The sequence below is a fragment of the Parasteatoda tepidariorum genome, chromosome 9 (genome assembly GCF_043381705.1).
Source record: "Parasteatoda tepidariorum isolate YZ-2023 chromosome 9, CAS_Ptep_4.0, whole genome shotgun sequence".
NCBI classification, from domain to species: Eukaryota; Metazoa; Arthropoda; class Arachnida; order Araneae; family Theridiidae; genus Parasteatoda; species Parasteatoda tepidariorum.
In genome coordinates, this window is record NC_092212.1 from 14,540,234 (window position 1) to 14,563,187 (window position 22,954).

General features: G+C 31.8%; 1 protein-coding gene and 1 non-coding gene across 2 annotated transcripts in view; both read left to right on the forward strand.

Moving 5' to 3' along the window:
- The window catches only part of LOC107457427 (multidrug resistance-associated protein 1-like), a 74,156-nt gene that overhangs the window by 37,423 nt on the left and 13,779 nt on the right, over positions 1 to 22,954 (forward strand). Inside the window, exons 19-24 of the mRNA XM_043052285.2 lie at positions 5,530 to 5,625; positions 10,735 to 10,852; positions 13,554 to 13,698; positions 17,621 to 17,786; positions 20,078 to 20,277; positions 22,387 to 22,513. Of these exons, the coding sequence (XP_042908219.1) occupies positions 5,530 to 5,625; positions 10,735 to 10,852; positions 13,554 to 13,698; positions 17,621 to 17,786; positions 20,078 to 20,277; positions 22,387 to 22,513 (852 nt within the window). The remainder of the gene's footprint in view (positions 1 to 5,529; positions 5,626 to 10,734; positions 10,853 to 13,553; positions 13,699 to 17,620; positions 17,787 to 20,077; positions 20,278 to 22,386; positions 22,514 to 22,954) is intronic.
- TRNAA-UGC (transfer RNA alanine (anticodon UGC)) lies at positions 2,276 to 2,347 on the forward strand. Its single transcript has one exon. It is a non-coding gene; the product is annotated as a tRNA-Ala (tRNA).

Sequence of the window (22,954 nt, forward strand, 5' to 3'; positions counted from 1 at the left end):
GGATTTGTCGTAACTTCATGTAATAAAACAGGTGTGTTTCGCAAAATAATTTATAGAGTAGTAGACTAAAGGTTTCAGAATTTTGGTCAATTTTTAAAAGCCCCCAAGAGAGAATTGGGCTAAAGTGGCTTATNATTTGGCGGCACACAAAAGTGCCGCGGCACAGTGGTTGAGAATCACTGTTCTATAGGATTTAATTTTAAACTTAAATTTATAGCGTTGTATTTATCCATTTAGGCCTCAGATGTCCAGTTCTACAACAACGAACGACGATCATTGTATTTGGTTTACAGTGTATCCTTACGCTGATAGTAATATACAGAGAACATAGATGCCAACTGCTCCGGACGCGCCATAATCATTTAAATAACGGTAAACAACTACAAATGAATATTTGCAAATATTCGACTAACTTTGTTTACTTTTTAAACGGTGTCGCATGGCTTTCATGTAAAAAGTGGCGAATCATATAAGCCTTTGAATTATTTAGAAATAGTGGTGAATAAAAACCTAATTAATTTAATTTATTAAACCAAGATTCATACATTAATAAACTACCGTTCTATAATATTTATTTGCTCTCCGGAGCAAGTTGGCATCTCTGAGAGAAAATCAAATCTAAATACATAGATGGCTGCTCACTTTTTTCATTTTAACCAGTGTATATATCTATATATGAAGCAAAATTTTAAGTGCAAAGCTCTTGGATTTGTCGTAACTTCATGTAATAAAACAGGTGTGTTTCGCAAAATAATTTATAGAGTAGTAGACTAAAGGTTTCAGAATTTTGGTCAATTTTTAAAAGCCCCCAAGAGAGAATTGGGCTAAAGTGGCTTATCATATGATCTTATGGAAAATAGCTTGAAATCAAATTGAAATTAATATTAAATTTTTAAAAAAAATCAAATTTGAAATCACAGGATCATAAACTTTAAAACCACTAGAAAACATTTTCCAGGAATAATATAAAATTTTCGTATTAGAATGCAGAGATGCCAACTTGCTCCGGACAGCAAATATATATTTTAAAGTGGTAGTTTATCAATTGTGATACTTGGTTTAATAAATTCAATTCAGTAGATTTTCATCCACCACTATTTCTAAGTAATTTGTAGACTTATATAATTCACCACTTAATGATACTTATGTCATGCCATACCTTTTAAAAACCAAGCGAAAAAAGTCAAATATTTGCAAAATTTTCTTTGTGGTTATTTACCGCTTTTTTAATTATTTTGACGTGTCCGGAGCAGTTGGCATCTCTGAGAATGGTATGCTATATATCTTCTTCAGTTAAATCTGGTGAGCTGACCACAATGTGTCAGTTCATATTTCAAAAAGTACATGATAGATGGGATGAGGCAACGCCTCCTATAACTGAAAGCCTCCACACGGTTTTTTGTAGGTAGTCCGATCAGACCACTGTGAAGGATAACCACTCTCTGAACGAGTCACGTAATACAAAATCTAGTTAAAATAAGAAAATGATAGCAAATATATCACTAAAAATTTGTTTTATTTATGAATATCATTGGTTTGCCTTATTCACTTGTCAACCACTACAGATTTAATTATCAAATATATATCATGAATTTCTCTCAGTTACTTTTATAAAAGGTTTTGGGTTCATGCGCGCAACTGGTTCACTTTTTAAATAGTCTACGCGGACTACTTATAAAGGACCGTGTGGAGGCTTTTTGATGTAGGAGGTGGTGGATGAGGGCCGCTTTGCGGCTCAGGTGCCCAATAGGCAATATATATTAAAATAACAACGTTTAATGCAAACATAAAGTTTTTTGTGGTTTCCAGCAAAATAAAACTAAAAAAAAGTATCATGTATACTACCAATTTTTCTTTCATGAAAAAAGAATTTAAAGACATTAAATTTAGAAATAGTTATTCTTTCAATTATAAACCGACAGAGGTTCAGAAGCACAAATTTGTCTAATGCGAAAGATTTCGCAGGTAAGGATTTTGACAAAAACTCATATGTTTTCGATGTTATAAAAATATGCATTTCTGCATAGAATTAATATAATGTTTTTTTTTCCATTTTAACTAAAATAATTAAAAATTTGTTCAATTTTAACATATTCGAAATGTATTTTCCGGTCCTTTATAAATTATTGGGTAGTTTTATGTAATTGTCAGAGCATGATTTTAGTCCTCCTTTGTGATGTGTATATAAAAAACAGGTGGTACTCCACTAATAAATTATTCATAGCGTCGCTCTCAGTTTGATTGCATGAAAGTTTAAGAATGATCGCGCTGTTACGGGGGTGTAGCTCAGTGGTAGAGCGTTCGCTTTGCATGTGAAAGGCCTGGGGTTCGATCCCCCACACCTCCACAATTTTTATTTAATTCATCCTTAGAAACTATTTTGCTATATTTTATTATTTTTAATGATATTTCTATTTTTTGATGATGGTGGTCAAGAATACACAATTGGTGGTTCAGAATTCATTTTAATTCCTGCAAATGTTTCGTGAATTCTTTTTAAAGAAGATTAAGACTGGTAGTTTAATTATTTCATTCTTGAAATTCATCTTGAAGAACAAGACAGTCGTATTCATCGACTCATATATNAATGATATTTTTATTTTTTGATAATGGTGGTCAAGAATACACAATTGGTGGTTCAGAATTCATTCTAATTCCAGCAAATGTTTCGTGAATTCTTTTTAAAGAAGATTAAGACTGGTAGTTTAATTATTTCATTCTTGAAAATTCATCTTGAAGAACAAGACAGTCGTATTCATCGACTCATATATATATTAGATTTTCGTAAGAGTAGTCCTAAATATGTTAAAGTAATGTCGACGTTCATTTCAGAGCCGATGAAGTGTATCCAGTGTTAGGCAGTTGGGGAGCATGGCGCGGAGACTAAGGCGATCGAATTTTACCTATCTCTTTTTTGATCTGCCCTGAAATTGAGATGGACAAGCGAAAAATCTTGTAGTGAATCCATTTAATTTGTAACAGGTCTTCTGAATAGCTAAATGAGGACTGTTTTAACAAGCTCAATTTCGCAAAAAGTTTATTTTGGTAAACAATGTGTTATTGTCTCGAGAACACGTCATATTTTCTGTAAAGATAGATGGATGATAATATGCATCTTGCTACCATTTGATTATTGACACAAACAGTTGGAAAAACTCGCGATATCGTGTGATCAGCAATGGAAGGTTTTTAATCACAATCTGTTTATCTCTATTTACTTTTAAAAAATAGTCCCATATACGTGTTATAATTGTTAAAAAAATATTGATAATCATGGATATCTTTCTACGAATCCCGAAAATTAGCTGAAGTAGGTCAAGTTTAGTATATTTAAGTTAACCCTTTCGAAGGCCGTGGGAAGTATACTTACCACCACTTTTAATTTAAGTTTTCATTTGTTAATGCGTTTGAATAAAATTGGCAACCATTTGTTAGTTTAAAAAAGCGTATTAAAGTTATAAAATACATAATTCCTTTTGAAGTTTGTAGCATTTATAAAATTTATTTTATAAATAGAGAAAAATAAAAGTCAATAAGTTCCTACTAGGTCGTGTTAAATATATTTAGCACCAATGCTATATGCGTTTTGAAAAATGTTTTATGCAGTGGTAGATAATAAAAAACAAAAGCTTGCAGAATTTTCAGTAATTATGCCAACATTTTAAAAGCCTCACCACGTTCAAGCTGGCGTTCCACATGAACTTTTGAAAAATTTTACGTAGTGATGCAGAAATTAACTTTAAATCAATTTTATAAAGCAAATAATCATTCAATCATACCTGCCAACTTTTACGCATTTGGCGTAAAATTTTATTTCTGTATTTAAAGTGGTAGTAAAATGTATACATTCTATATATTCCTTGTATTTATAAACTAAATTTATAATCTTTTTGACCACCACTTTTTTTAAAAAAATTAAGCATATATATTAATATGCAATACTATTGCGGTAATCCGCATAAGCTTAATCCAAATACAGCGTTTGTTTTTATGTAAAATTCCGTTTTACTACCACTGGGGAAAATCATCCTCGAAGGGATTAAAAGTTGCATGTATGATTCAATGAATGTTACCATGTATTTCTTTTGATACTTTGAATTTTTGATATGTAGTGGTGCAAAAATTACAGCGTTTGTTTTTGTGTAAAATTCCGTTTTACTACCACTGGCGAAAATCATCCTCGAAAGGATTAAAAGTTGGCAAGTATGACTCAATGAATGTATTATGAATGTATGACCATGTATTTCTTTTGATACTTTGAATTTTTGATATGTAGTGGTGAAAAAATTACTTCAAATGAAAAACACTAAACTGAAAATTGTTTAAAATTCGCTAACACTAGAAAATAGTTTTTTACAAAATGGAGCAAGTTGGTATCTCTGCATTGTATATAATTCAATAGTCATAATTTAATTTTTTCTGCCATAAAAAATAGTACATTTACTCAATTTGCATTCCCACTGCATGGATCAAGTGGCTTCACGAACCCTGATATTTTTATTCAGCTCAGTTCACTAGGTGTAGTCCTATTAACATCTTAGTATTTTATTTATTTATTTATTTAAACTGTTAATAGGACCTTTTGTTCAAAGGGCTACGCGATATTACTTTAACACATTTAGTGCCATGGGGGTCATCGGTGACTGCCGAAGCCAAGGTATTTAAAAACACACAATTCGAGTAAATTTTTAATTTTTTTAATATTATTATGGTTACTAAAATGGTTTGAGGAAATGAATGCAATATAGAACACACTAAAATAGTTTTATTTATAAACACAAAGATGTCAACTTGCTCCGGACAGCGAATAAATATTTTCAAATGGTAGTTTATTCATTGGGATTCTTGGTTTAATAAATTCAATTTAGTAGATTTTTATCCACCACTATTTCTAAACAATTCGTAGGTTTATATAATTTACCAATGTTTTTTAATGTGTTCCAAACCTCTTAAACTAAAAAATGTGTCTAATATTTGCTAATTTATTTTGTAGTTATTTACCGTTTGACCAGATGGCAAGCCATGTAAAATTAGCGTGGCATCAGGCCTGAAAGTGAGACGGAAAAACGAAAATACTGGTAGAGAAACTATTTCATTATTTGATAATATTCGGGAGGAGTTAATCTATTCTCAACAATTCACTGTACTTAATTTTTACTCGGCGAAGAGGAAATTTCATATAAAAATTGTATCCGTTAAAAGCAATTGGTAGACATGGATTTCTATAACTCCCAAAAAAAAATTTAAAAAATGAAATTTATTTGCTACCAGTTTTTACTCTTTTCTGTCTTGCTGTATATGGGCTTTCAGCCGTGTGTGACATTCAACGTGTTAATAAGAAGTATTTTTATTCCCCATGTACGTTGAATATTACAATGTTTTTTTTTTATTTTAAACTAAGTGAATTCATAAAAAAAAATGAGTAAATGAAATCGTTTAGTGTGACCCATGCATCATTTTATGAGAAATGTATGCAAATGTATTTTATTAAAATAATTTTAATGTTAGTTTTTAAATTTTTGTTTTCAGGTTCATCGTCTCGTGTATTGGACTTATATAAAGAGCATGAGTTGCCCTTTATGGTTGTGTACAGTGCTGGGATATTTAGCATACGTTATATCTGAGGCAAGATTTCATTTATTAACTCTACATAATTAAGTGTATACTTTTTATTTAGTAAGTAATAGCATTAGTTTCTGTTAGAAATATTTTTCTCATAATTTTATGACAATACAATTACATAAGTGTGGGCCAAAAAAAAGCCGAAATGTCTTAAATCTTTTGGTAGTAGTCTAGAAAAGTTGTAAACTAGCAACTTTAAGAAGTATGCAGAATCTTATAACTCTGAATTGATATCTCTTAGCGATTAAAGATGAAAATTATTGCTTTTATTATTCAATTACATAATTACCTCTTTATAAAAAAATTTGTATTCAAAATTATGGAATGTCAGTTAACCGGTTAAATCCCTGCGTCATATATTTAGGACAGTTCCTTTTTTCAAAGACATTCATTGTGGTTGGAAACTTTTTTCAGTATTTTCATTTATCTGAGTGAATTAAGAGATTCTCAGATACCACCATGATTTAGTTATTTCTGATTAGATCTAGAATTCTAAGGAACAAGTACTTTTTGATCTATCAAAGACTTTTTGAATGCCTTAACAGTCGAAAACCAATTATTTTCGATAATATATTATACCACTTTTTCCATAAAACCACTTTATGTATCATGTCAATTTATAAATTCGGGACAATACAAGTAAATATCTTTCGTCTTTTGATAATCAAATGCAAAATGCATACCTGCCAACTTTCACTCTTTCCGAGAATGGACTTTCAGAGTGGTTGTAAAACAATAAACGAAAAACAATTTGACTCAAAAATATATTTATATTTTGATCCCGTTCAAATTCGCTTGAGCAAATATTATTATGATTTGACATATTTATTGTAGTTATTTATATGTAGGTCAAACTCATTTATAATTATCATTATAATTCAAAAAGTTAATTGGAATAACCTGAGTATTGCTACCACTTTAAATATGAAAATAAAATCTTCGGGAAAATCCGGAAGAGTTGGTAGGTAAGAAAATGTAAAACCGCTTGCGTCATTATACTTTTGTTTTAATAGTACATAAAAATAATAGCTTAACCCTTTCGCACCGACGGTCACTAATACGTGACAGCATAAATCTGTATCAATCGGGGTAAAAAGATAAAACTGGTAATCAAAGTAATTCTTTAGCAATTTATTTGTGGGCGGAGTTATAATTGTTTGATTTATTTAATTCACCATTACTTAGCTCAAAATAAAATTACACTGGTGTGCAAAACTTAAGCAACAAGTGGTTTTTCGGCCACAGCTCCCCAACAAAGTATAAGATAGCCATGAAATTGCAGTATAATATGCACGTAATTCAGTAGAAAGATTATTTGTATGCAAATTTTAGAAATAAAATGTCGTAACTGATGTAAGCGTACGTAAACCTTGTGGGTCGGCGCGCGCAGGTCAAAGCTGTGATAAAAGGATGAAGAGCACCGTAATTAAAGACATTCGCTGCAAGTGCAAATGATTTGTTTTGTGAAACACGTTTTCAGGAAATCATTTAGACGACTCTCGAGGAAGAATGATTGGGAAGCTTGACGAGGGGTGTAGTGTGACCAGTGCCGCCGAAGAGTTCGGGATCAACAAAAGTGTTGTTTCTCGTGCTTGGAATGCCTTTAAAACTACTGGTACAGCTGTTCGGAAGGTTGGTGGTGGCCGTCCAAGGAAAACAACACCAAGAGATGACCGTTACATTGTCCTCCAGGCGAAAAGAAACCGTTTTCAGTCAGCGAGCGCCATATCTCAGCAACTGTGCACAGCCACAGGACGACAAGTATCAAGATTTACAGTGGCCAGACGCCTCCACAAAGGTGGCTTATTTGCTAGACGTCCTGAACGCTGCATACCTTTAAAAGTTAGCCATCGGCGGCACCGTTTAGAGTGGTGCAGAGAACACGAAACCTGGACACCTCATCAATGGAGTCGCGTCCTCTTCACAGATGAGAGTCGTTTTAGTGCTACAAGCGATTCTCAACGTCAGTTGATCTGGAGAGAGGTTGGAGCTCGATTTCATCCCAATAACATCGCGGAAAGAGATCGTTACGGTGGTCCTGGAGTTGACGTCTGGGGTGGCATTATGTTAAATGGGAGGACTGAGCTTCAGATCATCGACTGAGGTTCTGTAACTGGAGACCGCTACTGCGATGAGGTAATCCTACCCCATGTGCGTCTGTTCCGAAGGACCATTTGACTAGACTTCATTTTTATGGATGACAATGCTCGGCCAGACCGTACTGCTAATGTTCAAGAGCTACTGGAAAGTGAAGATATCACAAGAATGGATTGGCCAGCTTACTCTCCAGATCTAAATCCCATAGAGCATGTGTGGGATGCATTAGGGAGACGTCTTGAGACACGACAGTATCCTCCAGGTAACACCCATCAGCTGAAAGATGCGTTAAAGGAAGAATGGAGACGTTTACCACAAGAACTCCTGGATAATCTGGTGCTTAGCATGGAGAGACGATGCCAAGCAACAATTACAGTAAGGGGAGGGCATATCCCATACTAGTGAACATCTGCCAGTTGTACTTACGCTTCTTCAGGCAATCATGTGTAACGCCACTATATGTCAAATAAAGCCTTTCTTTTTGTTCCATACCCTACTTTAAGCTTTATATTCATTTCTTCGCCATTATTCTTTTACCATCATTTAAGTACGAAATAATGTACATCATATCCAAATTTCATGTCAATCGGATGATTTCTTATAGAGTTATGACAAAAAACACACTTGTTGCTTAAGTTTTGCACACCAGTGTATTTAGTTATACTTCGAACTAGCATTGATTATATCGATGATTGAACTGTGATGGCTCAGAGGATAGAGTGTTCGCCTTTCAATGCGGCAAACCGGGTTGCTCCGACTACAGTGCTGACGTGAACTATACTCAGTGGTTGACGGATCATGGGTTAAAGTCCCCTTGACGTCAGGCTAACCGTGAGAGGTTCATGTGGTCTTTCTCTCCATGTAACGCAAATGCGGGTTAGCTCCTTTAAAAAGTCCTCCACGAAGGCAAATCTCTCCCAATACTCGATCCAGGAGTTCCCTTGTCTTCTGGATTGGATTCAAAATTACAAGGCTACGGAGTTGAACATTAGTAGTTGTAAACCCATAAAATTGGGTCGACTGTTCAACGACTTTGTAAAATATTTATGATTAAATTAACAGTAAGGCAGAGTAAGTCTGATTTTGTACGAATGCTTTTATGAATAACCCGTCCTCAAGGGGTTAATGTCCAGAATTTGGTGCCGTTGAGATAGCAGAAAATATTGACTTTTAATGTTAAAATTTCCTCGTTCTGTTAAGAATAACTTTTAACTTAATAACTTAAGGTAACTTTTAAATGACATTGTAAGAAAAAGTACAGTGCGCAAAAAAATAAATAAAGATCCTAATAACTTTTGATCTAATAATCAGATATTCACTTTCTAAGACTCAAATTAAGGGTTCGAAGAGATGACCTCAAATATGCTAATTGTTGTGGAGATGACATTTTAAGTTACGAAATCAGACATAAGAGCGTACTTTCTTTGAATTAACATATATTTTTTTTTCTGACGGAGTTGGATTTCTGACCCCATAAATATAGGGGATAGACGCAATCTAGGAAATATACTCCCCGTAGTTTGGTCAAAAAAGCGGTTCAAAGTTTGGACCCCTTAGTGTTAATTTTCCGTTTTGCGTATTTCGCCATATCTTGAGAACTTCTTACGTGAATTAAAAAAAAAATTTCCCACATTTAAAAAAGTTCGTTCATCCAAAGACAATTCTACGCAAAAAATAAATTTTAATATATATTTATTATTTTTTTGTTATTTTATTTAATTCTTATCGAAAATACTCTTAATTGTAAGGTATAAAATTTTTAACATGATTTTAAGGTATGTAATTTTACTTGGCAAAATATAAAATCGGCTTAATAGTTCTTGAGGAATCGAGATTTAAATATACGACCTGTAACTTCTTCGAGCTAGTGATTATTCATACACCACCTAGTCCCGTTCTTAAGGCTCTTCCTTAAGACAGGCATAGCAAGAAAATCATGAATTTCGATCTCGGTCTGGCGACGTAGGTCGAACTTGAGCTGGTTCCCCTCTTTCTTAACTTTTAATCCACAAACTAACTAAAGGACTTTCAGTCACCACATACAGTCGGACCCCAATTTAACGAACCCCTATTTAACGAATTTCGCTATTTAACGAATTTTTTTTCAACCCCAGCAAAACAGAGTCAAAAACCCCTAATTAACGAATAATTAAACCCGAATTAACGAATTATTTCAGCATCCGGAAAAAAAATTTTCATTAATTTTGATCAGAAAAATATTGCATTTTTTTGTATTTGGCAGATTCTAAAGGGAAAAAAATCTTTCCTGGGAGGAATAAAATAGAAAAAGTGCATATTCGTCTCAAACAAAAGAAAAACTCGCAACAGTGAAAAACAAAATTCGTCGTGGGTAGGTGGGCAGAGTCAATAAGACATTACACTTGCAAGGTCATTTTCCGGGGGTTTGTCACTTGGACTATGAGTTAAACAGGAGATTCCTTTCTTATCTTAGATAGTCGTTTATAACTAGTAATTTTTAATAATACATATGTGCAAAAAAATTTTTTTTGAACCCCGATTTTACGAATTACCCCGATTTAACGAATAAAATTTCCGGTCCCGATGAATTCGTTAAATCGGGGTCCGACTGTATTTAACATACCCCTTGCTGCGTATGCATGCCGGTTGATTTAGTTGACCGCCAGGATCAAACTCACAACTCTTTGCTCAACAGATACGGAATGAGGGATTTCTTTACCTGCCATAACACTAGAGTTCTTTGTGACTATTCCAGTAGATTTATCAGCTTTCCAATACTCTTCAACATTTTAGCCTTTTTTGGTTTATCAATAAACCTACTTTTTTTGCTTATATGTTTTATATGTTTTGAGTTTTAACAGTACTCACCTGTCAAGCTAAACTTTATTTTTATATTAGTTTCCTAAAAAATATTAGCTTTTTCCGAAAATTTCAACTTTTTACACCTTATGAATTGTGAAGCAATTTTTATTTATTTCCTTTTACTGATTATTTTTTTATTATTTGCTTTTCTGAAAATATGTATTTGTTTTTTAGACTTATGGCAACATTTGGTTAGCGAAATGGACAACTGAGACTGCATTGATTGGAACTCATGGTATCGAATCCACTGCGTATCGACTGGAAGTATACAGCCTTTTGGGTTTAGGGCAAGGTGGGTAATCTATGTTAANACAAATTCTAAACATAAAAAAATTTATTATATAAATGATACAAAAGACAGAAATTGCGCAAATAATAAAAAAAGCTTAAAAATACACAACAAAAGTATTTCTTTGAATTTCAATCAATATTAATATTTTTATTTAAATGAACAGAATTTTGGTACAAAGTATTGTACATTATCAGATTATTCTCATTTATCTTTCGTCTTTCATCACTTAATACATTTTTACACTTAGAAAACGATCTTTCTGCGTCAACGCTGATTTTAGGTACCGACAAACTTCGAATTGCCACTTTTGCCAATTTAGGAGCTTTCGGTCTTTGATTTCCAAAGCTCGATCAATTTTCCTTTACCAACGCGCAATTCCTTGACCGTTGCTTTGTAAGAAGTAATTGCTGTGAAAACTCAAACATTCTACATTCAAACTACTAGTTACAAGTCCCTACTAACTACTAGTCCTCCCCCCTTCATCTAGAACTGATCCATATTTAAGAAATCACAAGAAGTCGTCTAGGAAAAATTATCTGGATATGTAGAAAGGCAGTAGAAATTTCATTGCCCAGTGCAATAGCATGTATAACAATTTTTCTGTCTAAGATTTGATTTATAACATTTTCCTTCTTTTGTGATTCCAATTTCTTTTGTACTCTTACTGACTTCAGGAAGGTAATTACCCTCCTTTGGTGTAGAAAGACCACCTTAGTTGACGAGATTGTGATTATCTCTTATCTCTGAACTATTTTCATGTCATTTTGCTATTGATTCACTCCCCTAAATATCTAATCAATTTTACATGTTCAAGTTAAGGTTCAGGAAAATAAAAAAATCTGTTTAATAAAAATAATAAATTTAAAAAAATCACATTTTAAGCAATTTTCGCGTAAGTCAAGACATATTGAGAAATTCGCGGATTTTAGGAAAAAAGATGACAATTTCGCGAAATCATCGCGGAAATTCGCGCCGCGACAAACCTGCAGCCCTAATTATACCCCATGCCACTCTACATTTCCTGATTGTGCATGTCACACGAACCCCCTCTCGATTTTTGGAGCTGAGCACCCTCTCTTCCTCCCATCTCCATTCCTCCTCACTACTCCTCATCATCGATTTATTACTACAGATGAATCGGTTAATGCCGCTTCGAGGCAGCGCACCGAGATTCATGTGATTTCTACCATTCTACCATGATTAGATAAATAAGAATTTAAAAAAAAAATTTAAATTAGACATACTCACTTGTAATCTACCACTTTATTATTACATAGTTTTTATGTTTTTTTTTCTTCTAATTAATTGCAATTTACATACGAGACTGCATGGCAGGTACGCATCCTAAGTCACATTAGATCCGATGAATAAGTGAGAACCCACCAGGGCTGGTATTAAGTAACCAGAACAAAGCTAAGTTCACCCGTCTCAAAACAGGATTAGTAATCACCTAGAAAAAAATAATAAATGGCATCAATTTTGCTAAAAGCAAAATAATGAAAATTTATTAAAAAATGTGTTGCTATAAATTTATTATTAAAAATTTATATTAAATGAATAAATATAAAAATTTCTTAATACAGAGTTGGTTGGTTGGTTTACTTTGGACTACTAAAAGTGACAATAGAGTTGACTAATAAAATTAAGAACTCTAATAAAAGAATTTAAAATTAGAAAGTTTTAATAGGAAATTTCTTCAGTTTACTATTGAAACTTAATGCAACGAATGTTTTAGTTTTAAATATGAATAATTCGAAAAGTAAGTCATAGTAGAAGATTCTATTGAATAAATTCGTTAAAGAACTTATAAATAAATATATGTGAATTGAGGTCTACCATTTTTTATATTCTTAGTCTCCAGTGGCATTTCTGATAATATTTTCGAAATAACTTCTATCGAAAACTTTAAAGATATTATGTTCAGATCTCTATATATTTACTTAGAAAAAATAAAACATTCTGGTAGCAATAAGCAAAATAATATAAAAAAGTTATATCAATATTACTACCACTTTTTGATTTATTTTCTAGGTGTTCCAGGGTGCATATGCACCCAGCAACAAGGTAGGTACGCGTGCCTAAAATATAACAAGTGCTTGAAATTGAAATTTAATTCCATACTTTTTTCATGGGTAATGACCAGAGATGCCAACTGCTCCGGACACGCCAAATTAAATAATAAAACGGTAAATAACTTCAAAGTAAATTTTGCAAATATTTGACTATTTTTGCTTGCTTTTTAAAAGGTATAGCAAGACATAAGTACCGTAAAGTTGTGAAAACTACGAATTATTAAGAAATAGTGGTGGATAAAAATATACTAAATTGGATTTATTAAACCAAGAATTACAATTGATAAACTACCACTTTAAAATATGTATTTGCTGTCTGGAGCAAGTTGGCATCTCTGAATGACTATAACAGAAGCATCTTAACAGTGAATTAGGGAAAACCGTTCTTATTTTTAAAAGACGAGTCGAAATATATTTGAATTCGTTATCGAATCCATTGAAATATTAATATAATATTTTCACTACTACTGGAGAAAAGTATTTTTTAAAACTGCGGTAACTGCTCAGTTATATATTCAGCCTAAACCTTCGGGGATTTAGGGGGAAAATGCTTATTTTTAAAAGACTAATTGAAATATAAAACATCAAATTTATGAACTTCAAATTGCATATGTTCTTTTTCTTTTTAGTTGTATTTGTAATCATCGGAAGTGTGGCATTAGTGTTTGGAATTATAACAGCAGCTGGACAATTCCACAATAAAATGTTGAATAGCCTTCTTAAGTCTCCGATGTCTTTTTTTGATAGCACACCAATGGGAAGAATAACTAACCGGTAAGTTCTAATACATAATAATACTAGCTGAATACCCGCTCTTAGTAATAAGTAAACAACGTCTGTGAGTACTCTACACCAACGCCTTCTATAACTGAAAGCCTCCACACGGGGTCTTATAGGTAGTCCGATTTGACAACTTTGAAAGTAAATTAATTTACGAAAGAGACATTTAATAGAATATCTAGTTAAAATAAGAAAGTGATGGCAAATACGCGTCTAAAATAATTTTGATTTATGAATATTATTTGTTTGTCTTATTTACTTATCTTCCACCAAAGATTCAATTCTCAAGTGCATATGTTAACTTACTCTCAATTGCTTTTAAAATAGATCTTTCCTATGTAAGTTCCCGTCATGGGATATTTCAAGATGAATGGGAAAAGGGCCATTTAGGCATCAGATGGCCAGTTCTACAACAACGAACGAACGAATTTTTAAAATAGAGTTTGGTTTCATGCGCACCACTGAACCACTTTTTAAATAGTCTGTGCAGACTACTTTTACAATTTTATTTTATAACCGTCGTTGAAAAGCTAACCCAATCTTTGGGTTTACGACTACTAATGTTCAATTCCGTAGCCTTGTAATTTTGAACCTGATCCAGAAGACAAGGGAAGTTCTGGATCAAGTATTGGGAGAAAATTTCTTTCGGGGGGGGGGACTTTTTGATGGAACTTAAAAAACCGTGTGGAGGTTTTCTGATGTAGAAGGTAATGTCCATACTCTCTTACACGTGAAGCGCGAAATCTTTTCCTGCTAGTGTTTTCCACTTCTTAAATTATTTACCACTACCTATCAGAATAAAATAAAGAATTTATGAGTCTCTCTCTCATAAACACTCATCCAACTCCAGAATTGTTCGTTATAACATATTTAAATTTTCTGATTTGCCACGCAGACTAAATTTGCAAATATAGACAGATTTTGCCAGTTTTAGGAAAGGTTTAGCATGATATATCGAATAAAAGTGGTGAATTAAAAGTGGTGAATTTTATATGCCTACGAATTGTTTAAAAATAGTGGTGAATAAAAATCTACTAAATTGAATTTATTAAACTAAGAAGCACGATAATTAAGTAAATTTTGAATAAGTTTTCTGCAATTCCATAAAAAGAGTGTAAATTTTATAGTTCTATATAATGTTATATGCTGTCAGCCAGCTGTTTTTCGCAGCCTATGTGCAAGGTCAGTGTCAACAAGCGGTGGCAGACGCAGCCTAAATGTAATTTCAGTGTCAGCCACCGGTGGTTGACGCACCCTAAATGTAATTTCAGTATTAGCCACCGGTGGTTGACGCATCCTAAACAGAATGTCCAGTGTCAGCCACCGATGGCTGACGCGGAGCTCAACGTTTTAACCATCGATCCTCATAGAAAAATTCAATTATATCATTCGAGAGGGACGTTTTAAGAATCAAATTTTTCATAGGTTGTCGTTGTATCCATATCAACTAGCTATTGATAAAACTTAAACTGACAGGCTTTTTTGTCAAATACTTTAAAAATAACATCAGCGATATTTTCTAGCTTATAATTAACGAATTTGTTTATTGTGCGTTTCTTAATAATCAAATACTTTTTAAAAGTTATGCAAGATAAACTTAATATCCACCTGAACGTGATAGATTATGAAGCGTAAACAAATAAGTATTCCTAAAAGTTATCTGAAAAATCACGTGCTTATATTGTTTAAGGTAAATCTTTAAAAAAGTGTTTCGATAAAATTAAATGTTTTAAAGTCAATGCTATTTGAAAAAAATATATACTTTGCATTGAAAAGCAAAATTAAAGCAAAAATTGTGTAATTCGTTTAAGAGAAAGTAAAAACAAACGTTCTTAGAAAAAAAAACCAAGCCAATCGAAGTTAACACGTTGAGCGCCCAGCCATCGGTGGCTGACACTGGACTTTCCATTTAGGCTGCGTCAACCACCGGTGGCTGACACTGAAATTACATTTAGGCAGCGTCAACCACCAGTGACTGACACTGAAATTACATTTAGGCCGCGTCAACCACAGGTGGCTGACACTGAAATTACATTCAGGCTACGTCTGCCACCGCTTGCTGACACTGACCTTTCAAATAGGCCGCGAAAAAGAGCTAGCTGACAGCGTATAACATGACATAGAACTATAAAATTTACACTCTTTTATGGAATTGCAGAAAATTTATTCAAAATTTACTTAATTATTGTAATTCTTAGTTTAATAAATTCAATTTAGTAGATTTTTATCCACCACTACTTTTAAACAATTCGTAGGCTGATATGATTCACCACTTTTCATAGTTATGTCATGTGATCGCCGACTCGAGAGTATCCGCCCCTAGTTTTATACCTAACTTATCCCTTCTATGAGCACGACAACAAGTATAAACTTACGTCAACCAGTGTTTCTGCTATTTCTCTTGCTTTTTATTGCTACAAACACAGCACTCTAGTCGCCCACGGGCATCAATACAGACGAAGAAGTGGAGTGCGTTGTACTACATCTAAGCCTAACAGTTATGTCATGATAAACCTTCTAAAAAAATAGCAAAATCCGTATAAAATTTGAAAATTTAGTTCGTAGTTATTTACCGTGACCAGATGGGAAAGTCATGTAAAACTAGCGTGGCGTTCAACGTGCTAATCAAGCGAATTAGTTGGAGCCCCTAGCGGGGCTGATGCTAAGATAACCAACACATATGAGTAATGAGTATGAGTGCTAATCAAGCAACTTTGATGCCTAAGATGCTTTATTTTTGGTAACAGACTGGGAATCTTGACAACTTCAGAAAGTTGTCTTTGTCACCAGTTCACCTGATTTTTCATTAAAACCCCGGGTTTTACATAGTTTTTCGTAAGAAATCGGGCTTTTTTTTTAAACATTTTTCAAAAATATTTCAAGTTTTTATTCCTGAGTCTTTAATGAAATTGCGGAATTTTATAACTATTTATCACTTGTTTTCTCTCAATTTTTTGGGGAAAATTTTGATTGATAAGCTTTTATATTTTTATTTCTAACAACAAACAAATTGTTACATAAGAATTTTAAATTTTTTCAATTAAAAGATCAGCTAATTTCTTATTTTGTTAACACAGATTTAATTCCAGTGTATATTAGAATAAAATTTAAATTTTTGCTCCGTTACCATTGCAAGTTAATCTACAATTTTTATTTTTAAATTCTTATTTAACTTTTGGTTACTATAAAATTATTTAAATATTTTTCACTTAACTGATTGTTTAGAAATTTTGTGTAAAGTTTAACCATAATAACAATACCGTTTGACTTATTTGTATAACAAATTTTGATTAGAAACTGTTTTTGATAAAGTTTATATTAATGGTAAATATAACTTAGTAGTTGTTTATTAATCACAAAATAATTAAGTTACATATTGTTTTCTATATGCTTTTCATGAAATGGTACATAAAAATGTGATAGTACAGGATTACTTTGTATGTTAAAATAATTCCAATTTTAGTTTTAAAATCTTAATTTGTAATACTAATATAAATCAAGTAGTAATAATAGTAATTAATAACTTCAAGATAGGGTGATATATAATTACAAGTTATGAATAATTGAATAGTTTAAGATCGAATAAACTTCTCAATGTTTTTCCCTAAAAACATTTTTTTTAACATAAAAATAAATCCAGATTTTCAATTTCTGTATTTCACAACTTAGAAAAAAACTTTTTTATCCAAATTCCATTGTAATTACATTATAAAAAAAGTGAATATTCTAAACTTATTTTATTGTCAGATGAAAATATCCTGGAAGTTCTTTCAGCTAAGCAGGTAAAAATGTGTAGTAAAATACATTTGTAACTAAGAATATGTCTGTAAAATATGTTTATAAATTATAATTGCATGACAAATTCGAAAAAGATTCTTCCACTTACTAATTTATAAATTACATTTTCCCCCCGCAGATTTAGTTCTGATTTAGATATTATAGACACTGAACTATACGGTCATATTGAAGGTGTGATAAATTGCATCTTCTTCATTTTTGCATCATTTTACATAATTGGAAGAAATGCCCCCCTTTTTCTGACATCGCTTCTGCCACTTTGCATCATTTATTATATTTTTCTGGTAAGTTTCTTTTGAAATTTCTTAAATTATAACCTGAGAATGATTTAAGTTTTATCTTATAACATCAAATCTAATCATAGTTCTGTTTTTAATCAGTAAATAAAAGGCTCAAGTCTCCCAAAAAACCATCATCTTAATTTGCCTCTTAATTCTTAATTGATAATTAGCATCTTATGCATACTTCGTAGAAGTTTAACCAGATGATATCTAAAGTGGTAGACTAAATTCTGTTGAAATAAACAGATTTTGTCAATTCTTTGAAACGTAATGATTTGGAAGTTTACAATGATGCTGAAGGCGATCAAAATGTAAAAAGTGGTAGAAAATAAAATTATTTTAGTTTACTTATTATCTCTTTAATTATTCAATCGTAACTACCTCTACGACTTAACATTTCAAATTATTCATATTAAAAACATTCTTTACAATCACTTTCAATAAAAAACTGGAAAAAAATGCTAGATAACATTGTCAATTTTAATCTCTTTTAATAAAGTTTAAAGCAAACTGGTTTACCTTCACAGTGGTCTGATCGGACTACGTACAAAAAACCGCGTGGAGCCTTTTAGTTACAGTTTCGTTGCTAGAGCTGTCAAGTACTACACTTTTTGTAAAGTATTTTATGAAATGGTAAGAAATTATAAGCTAATGCTTCAAAATGTTTGGCAATTTAGCTAGCATTTTAAAAGCCTCACCTGGAATTGCTGTTTTTTATAAACTTATGAAACGTTTTAATGCAGTATAAGAAATACCTTTAAATCAAATTTGCAAAACGAGGAATATATCAATCCCGCACCATCATTTGCCATGTAATTTCTTCAGTTATTTAATTTAAAAACATAAAAACCGGTGTCACAATAATTTCATTCTTAGTTTTATCTGGGAAATACATAGCTTGCATATCCCCAAGTTATATCTTATAAGCATAAGGCCATAAATTTTAATCTATAATCTTGGAATAGTGTTTTTTTAAAAGACCCAAAAAGTAGCTGACATAAGAAGATTCCTGTATAGTTGTAGCATTGGCGAACTACCACTCTATTTGTAGTAGCACTTTTCATGTAATTGCAATACATACCATACGGAGCCAACGCATATAAACTTAGCTATCACTAGAAAAACTTTTTCCAAAAGGACAGAAGGTTGGCAGCCCTACGTCCAAAGTTTCAAGTTTCTAATATAATGACTGATTAATTCCTTTCCGTGCACTGACTAGCATATTTTTATCAATATCCGTCAGAGTAGCAATGTTCTTAGAAATGGGCGTACGTAAACTTTGACCTTCACAAGAAAACTTTGGGGAGTGTAAAAAATTTGCCTTTCTCAAATTTATGCAATCTCAAATAACAAGAAGTTTCTAATTCAAAACTGATAAACCAGTTCCGTCCATACGTTGACTAGCATGTTTTTATCAATATTGTTATATCAATATCTAGCATGATGTATCAATATCGTATGGATTGACTAGGTTTACCTATGTGATAGGTGTCACACGTTAAACATTTATGGTATGTGCCAGAATCTTGGTAAGTCTTTGTATGTAATGTACAGTTTCATGAAGAAAAAATAACCACCCCGAATAACTTTTGATCCAATATCAACTTCTTTAAAATGATGTAAAGAATTGAATACCTTATAATTCAAAAGTTTTTTCGACTGTAGTTAAATAAAATAATAATAATCTATATACATATACACAAAAAGTTATTTTTTCATGAACTTATCTTTTAACAACCGAATTGTACAATGTAGTGTAGAAAGTTTTCAATTGGCTTAATTATTTCTCAAGATATAGGGAAAAAAATCAAAAAATAAAACTAACATTAAAGGAACCAAAGTTTAGACTGCCTTCCGGCCCAAACTATTGGGACCATATTTCCCAGAGAGCGACTACCCCATATATTTCGGGAGTCTGGAATCTGAATTCGTCAAAAAAAAGTATATTTAATCAGAGAAAGTACAATTTGTTTCTGAGTTTTTTACCTAAAATAAAGTCTTCTCTAATTGATAAGCATATTTGAGGTCAACCACTTAAACCGTTAAGATGGAGTCCCAGAGCGGAAAATCAGATCATTAGATCAAAAGTTATTCAGGGTGGTCCGTTTATTTTCTCATTCTCTGTACATGTAAATACGCATAAATATTTTTTTGAAACAAGAGAAATCATTAAGGCTAACCTTGCATATTTGCTTTTGAACCCATTATGCATTCCAACTAAAATTATATAAGGTTCATTCAAAATTACACATTGCATAATTGTGTTAAAATAATGATGTGATTTTCTTTTTCAGAAACTACATTTGAATGCTTATCGTCAAATCAGAAGATTGGAATCGACAACAAAATCACCCATCTACAGTCAGTTGTTGGAATCCATTCAAGGAATCTCTTCAATTGGAGCTTACAAAGTTCAAAAAGAATTCGTTGAAAGTTTTGAGAAGAAATTAAACAATCATATGGTTTGCTTTTGTTTAACCATAGGAAGTAATAGGTAATGAAAGAGTTTGAATTTTAACCTAACAAAATCCCTGATAAAACGAATCATTTTGACTTTCAAAATAACATTGTTTTCATCCTGTACCTCTGTACATACCATCCGGTGAAATACGCGTTCAAACCAGCTCTCGAATAAGAAAGCTCTCACACACAATTTGGCAAACTGAATAAGAAAAACTAAACAATATTTTTCTTGCTCGATGTAAAGAAGATTACAAAAGCTATGCAGATAATTTTGGTTATTCCCAGTTTCCTTGGAAACCATTAAATAAACTAGTTGAAAAAATTAAAAAAACGTGATGACTTGATGTCTCGCTCCAATATTTTTTGTGAAAAGTAAATTAATGGTAAATATTCCTATTTCTCATTACCACTTTTTTAGTCAATTAAAAAAGAATATAGAATAAAAAATAACTAATTAAATAAGTTGAGTATAAAATCTGACGCAATAAATTAATTAAAGCCCCTCGCAGGGTTGATGCTAACATAATTACCACATATGGGTTTGGGTAAGTAATAGGTTGATTGAAATTAAATTAAAACATTTCATTTTTAAATCCGATAAGTGATATTTTTTTTGTGCATATGTATATTTAAGACTAGTATACAATTTAAAATATGAAATTAAATATGCGTTAATGCAGTATCATTTATAAATTGTGTTCAATTATAGTTTTTAACACGTTGCACGCCACTCTAATTTTGCATGGCTTGCCCATTAACCCCTTGGGAACGGTTGATTCTGAAAAGCATTCGTACAAAATCAGGATGAAATTAAATAAAAAACGGTAACTTAAATGTAGTCGTTGCTAATTTGACAGACTTACTTTGTTTTTACTTTAATTATTGTTAGTTTAATCATATATATAATCATTGTTAATTCAAAGTATAACTAAATAGTTTTATTTTGAGCAAAGTAATGGTGAATTAAATAAATCAAACAATTACAACTCCGACCACAAATAAACAGCTAAAGAATTTCTTTGATTACCAGTTTTATCTTTTTATCCTGGTTGATACGGTTTTATGCTAGCACGTATTTGTGACAGTCGTCCCGAAAGGGTAAAGCCACGGTAAATAACTACAAACTAAATTTGCAATTTTTTGACGGATTTTGCTATTTTTTAGAGGGTTTATCATGACTTAACTGTCGAAAGTGGTGATTTATATAAGCCTACGAATTATGTAGAAATAGTGTTGGATAAAAATCTACTAAATTGAATTTATTAAACCAAGAATCACAATAATTAAGCAAATTTTGAATAAATTTTCTGCAATTCCTTAAAAGAGTGTAAATTTTATAGTTCTATATCATGTTATTCGCTGCCAGCCAGCTGTTTTTCGAGGCCTATGTGAAAGGTCAGTGTCAGCAAGCGGTGGCAGACGCAGCCTAAATGTAATTTCATTGTCAGCCACAGGTGGTTGACGCGGTCTAAATGTAATTTCAGTGTCAACAATCGGTGGCTGACGCGGCCTAAATGGAAAGTCCAGCGTCAGCCACCGATGGCTAACGCGGCGTTCAACGTGTTAAAATGATCTTTTTATATCTATTATATTTGGAAACGGGAATAATAACTAAAAACTGCTTATAAGTATGAAGACAAGAAGGAATATGATCTCTGCATAGAAAAGAAAAGAGAAATAAACAATGCGAGGATAAGACCGAAAACATTTAACTAGACATCATAAAAAATTAATAAAAAATAAAAACACCAACTGTTAAAGATCATTGATAAACATATAATGTGCTTTATAATGGAATATGCAATAAACAATACTTTTTCTTGAAAACAATTATTTCAAAAGCTAGTTCATTTTGAAAAAAAAAAAAAAAAAACAAAGGACATTTTTAGTATGAATTATAGTAATTACAGTTTCACATTTAGCAACAAAAAAAAGAAACCACTATTTGTAAAGTTGAAACAAATGCAATAAAAATAAAAGTAATAAAAGAAAAAATAAAAGTAATAAATAAAATTTTTCAGGAAAGAAAATTTTTGTAAACTGTTTTTTTCAACCCTTATTGTTTTGTACAATGCTTTTCTCCACGTAATGATTCATTTCATAATAGATTGCAAATTTACTCGATGATTTCTTTTCATAGGTGGTTTAATTTTTGGCTTGGTTTCCTCGGCAGTATCATCGTCTTTATTTCTGCCTTCCTTGCCGTCGATAATCGTCATAGTTTGACTCCTGCAGATGTCGGCCTGATGATAACTTATACTTTAAACGTATGCATGTAATCTAACACGTATTATAATTTTTGTAAAAACTTTTTGAGTGCTCCTCACACAAATAGATTGATATATTTTGCTTTGGCTATATTGATACAATATTAGAAAGCATTTTTTTTACGGATATAATCGTATGGGCTGATGAAAAGATTATATCTTTAATTTTCCGAATTTTTTAAAAGAATTCTATCTTTTTTGGATTTTTTCCCTCCAGTGTTTGTTATTTTTATTTTTATTATTAATTTTCTTTTCCCCCCTTTTTTCATTAGTCTGAAATTTTCCTTTGATTTATCTTCATTTTGAACTTATTTTATGAGTTCTATTTACTTGCAGCTTATACGCAATAAATGAAACTTATTGTTTTTCTTAATTTTCATCGTGTTTTTTCTGTATTTATTTATTATGATATATATATATATATATATATATATTCCTTTA